The sequence below is a fragment of the Halyomorpha halys genome, unplaced genomic scaffold (genome assembly GCF_000696795.3).
Source record: "Halyomorpha halys isolate HHAL.00 unplaced genomic scaffold, Hhal_1.1 Scaffold47.1, whole genome shotgun sequence".
In the NCBI taxonomy this organism is placed as follows: Eukaryota; Metazoa; Arthropoda; class Insecta; order Hemiptera; family Pentatomidae; genus Halyomorpha; species Halyomorpha halys.
The window spans coordinates 2,173,892-2,177,853 of NW_027114806.1; the positions used below are offsets into that span (position 1 = coordinate 2,173,892).

The 3,962-nt window shown below is 26.8% G+C and overlaps 1 protein-coding gene across 1 annotated transcript in view; it reads right to left on the minus strand.

Annotated features, from left to right (window-relative positions):
• The window catches only part of LOC106689747 (gastrula zinc finger protein XlCGF57.1), a gene marked incomplete in the record, with an annotated part of 11,527 nt that overhangs the window by 7,179 nt on the left and 386 nt on the right, over positions 1 to 3,962 (minus strand). Inside the window, 3 exon segments of the mRNA XM_067051924.1 lie at positions 411 to 458; positions 1,463 to 1,507; positions 2,244 to 2,291. Coding sequence (XP_066908025.1) covers positions 411 to 458; positions 1,463 to 1,507; positions 2,244 to 2,291 — 141 coding nt within the window.

Consider the following 3,962-nt stretch of genomic DNA (forward strand, 5'->3'; position numbering starts at 1 on the left):
GAAATAAAAGGAATTGCTTGAAGAGAGAAAATGTTCATTTAGTGAGGAGATGGTTATAAAAAGATAAAGTAAATTTCTATTAAGATAAGATTTATCTATAATGTTAATTAAAATACGAAACAGTCCATGACATGATCTTTGACTAAAAAGATACATTTAAAGGATGACAAATGCCTAATAACAAAAATTAAAGTAAAATTTCCAATAAAAAATAAATAAAATGACATCAACTATTAATGAACTAATTAATCAATTAATAAAAATTCCCAGAGTGAAGCACAACAGTAGCTGAATGTATGTTTATATGCTGAAAGATTACACAGGTAAAGATAAATGATTTCAACTTTAAGAATTTTTTTTTTTGGATATCAGCTTATACAATCAAAGATTAATAAGTAAATTTAACTCACCTTCATCCGGAAGAAATATTTCTTCTTTTTTAATTTGAACAGGCCCATCTGTTAACATGAGAACAATACTTGATATAAATCAAGAAAAGAAAATATTTCATTTCACATAGAAAACATTTAATAAGAAAATCAGGATTAATTTTATAAATGAAGAATGAAACAAAATTTGAATAATTCATTCTACTTTAATAATGAATGATGCTCTACTGGTTCAATTTAATTGAATAGAAAGGTCTCTGATACACATGACAGAATAGGTTTGTAATCAGTTTATTGTTTAGGTTTGTGATGAGATTTAAACCAACAACAATAGGCTACACACGTAGGACCACCAATTTCAATAGAACATTTTTTGGTGATCATCGGTAGAAAAATATTGGAAATATTAGTTCTTGTCCTAGGACCTGATAAAAAAAATTGTTTAGATAATTTTAGAATTTTTTTATATCATCGTATGCCACCTTTAATAGTTATTTTATTACATTTGATATATTTATTTATGCAGAATAAGAACAAACGATTGTATATTGAATTAAATGAGTTTAGGAGAGTAAAAAAAAAACAAATGTCGCCTTCAGTAAAGTAAACTAAATAAATTTGTTTAGGAAAAATCAAGTTGAATTTGTTTTTGAGTATTTTGAAACCCTTAAATAAGAATTTTCATATAAATCCAAAATTAGAAATTTTTGTTCTTCTGTTCATGAGATTGTATGCCTTTTTATAAGAGAAAAGGCAGTTTTAAATCAAGAAAAATTTCTCATACATTTTATTTTATATCTCCCATTCTAATTGTTTTATGAAGATACAGCTTGCACCATTTAGTGCAGTTTAGATGGTCCTAAACCCCTCCTAAGTTTTGTGTAGGTTAGAGGTTTCGTCTTAATGTTATTGCACTTTTTTTAATTTAAAAAAAAAAATCAAAGGCTTCAGTAAGGCAAAAATTTTGAGTAAAATTCACAGGCTGGTTTCGAAGGTTATCATATTTCAACAACTCATATTTAAATGGACATATTTGGTACAACTGTAAGGATTCTAAGATAAATAGTTCTCACCTCCTTCAGGGAAGACTAATTCTGTTTCCACAGGAGCAAGCCCATCTGTCAACATGAAAATTATGTTTAAAATAAGAGAAGAAATATCACAAAGTTAATAATGAAACATTTTCAAGAATAAATAAGTTAATACCTTAATAATATAACCTTGGATAACCATAATAATATAACCTCGGATAACCTTAATAAGATGATGACCTCATTAAGTAAAAGTTTATGAAATTTAAATTTAATAGAATATCCTAATATATATATATATATATATAAAGAATAACACTTTTTAGAAATATTTGTAAATATGGTAAAAAGGTAGGTGTAAATGATAAACAGATAGGTGAAGTAAATGTGGCAAAGGTAAGATACAGTAATAAGTAAAAAGGAAATATTAATAAAAGTAACAGGTAAACGGAGAAGGGAGTACCTGATCCTGATTGAAATTAACAGAAAGTGTATGTAATACATAATATAAGTGGACTTTAGCAGTTCGTAAACAATAAAAAACTGTAACAAATATACTGATAAATTAGGCATTCCTGAAAATAAATAATTAGAAATTATATTTCTTCATTCCTAGTACCACATTATATAACTTATAAGACAGGATAAGATGACATATACTCTAAAATGTTTTAAACTAAAATAAATATTTTGGTAGTTACTTATTAATTAACCTTAAATAGTATCTCTTATTATTACCCCATAGCCTATATTAATTCTTATCAAAACTAAATTTCCATTAAATAATTTAAAACAAGATTATATAAATATAATGTTTTCTCACCAGAATAGATATCCTTCAATTCTTCTCTTTTGATAACAACTGTCTGAACTGCAACAAAATTAAATATAAATGTTAACCAATCTTTGCCAGAGTAAATAAATGTTTTAGGATTCACTACTGAACTTGAAATTTTAAAATGATTTCATGAATGATAGAGTTCAACGAATTAAATTATCAATTATTGATCAACAAAATGATGAGTTCATGAGAGAGTTTTACGCCCACATGCATGTTTGACACCATCATATACAGTGAGGTGTCTTAGTGTTGTATTTTAAAATTACCGAGGATTTATTTCACCTTAACTAACCTCAATTTATACCAATATAATTCAACTAATGAATTGGAACATTTTGTAATTAATTCACCTTCAATATTTATTTAAAATTCCAACAGAATAAAAAATACTCTCCTGGGCATGTTCCTCTAGCTTATGAAATTTATTCCATTCAAAATAATAATTCAATTCAGGTAAAAATAAATATTTCAAATTTCAACAAGTTCTTCCTAGGTTAATACTTTTTCAGAACATAAAAGATCAATTGATATACACAAATATTATTCTTATAATTCCAAACCTGCCATCGCTAAAAACATCAATTTTGTTCTTTGCTGATCTGTTATACCTTTTACTTAGATAAATAAATGAATTGCTGTTTTTAATTTATCATATTCAGCAATACCATTGAAATCTTTTTCTTCCAGCATACGATTGATAAAGAGAGTAATAATAAAAATATTAGGTAAACTGAATCGACCAAATATATTGTTTTTAGAATTATAGAAGTAAGCTATATGGAATCAACAGTGATAATAAAATGTAATATCTAATAATACAGCACTAGTTCTGAAGATATAGTCTGGTTAATCTAATTATTTTTAATTTAAATTTGACTATCATCAAATTGAAAAGATATTATATAAATCACATATTTTACATTCTGCCATGAAATTCAACATAAGATTAAGAAGCAGCAGAAATGAAAAAGATGGTTCCTACATATTAATGCCACCGCAGCAAAAAGCTGACATTGGTTAAATTTTGTGAAAAGCAGCTTGATTTATCGTATAAAACTGTTATAGATTGGAATAATTACATGCGTGAATTATATATGTTGAATATGGACAATAAATTAAATAAGATAGGTGGACCAAATTGCAGTGTGGAATTTGATGAAGTTTGTTTATTAAACATAAAAATAATTGTGGTCGAGTATTACCCGAACAGTGGGTGTTTGATGGTATATTTAGAGAAACAGAAGATTCATTTGTTGTCACTGTTCCTAATAGAACTGGCTCTACCCTTCTTGATAAAATTATTGAAAACATTTCAGATGCTAGCACAATTTATTCTGACAGTTGGAAAGGTTAACAAATAAATATAATAATAAAAAAAGAATTCCTACATGCTAAGGTTGGCCATAAATACAATTTTATTGATGCTGATACAGGAGTTCATACACAAACAGTTGAGAGAATGTGGGGTAGTGGTAAATGGAGGAACAACAGACATAGGGGGATGGCAAGACATCATTTGAAATCTTATTTATCAGAGTTCATATGGTGATAGTATCAGGTGAAAGAAAATAGAGACTGGTTTGAATCTATATTAAATTCCATATCAGGCCATTTTCCACCTGACATAAATAAAATGTTTTGATTTTACATTAAGTTTTTTATTCTATAATTTGTTGCAAAAACTTTAGGTGTAGATTGGTG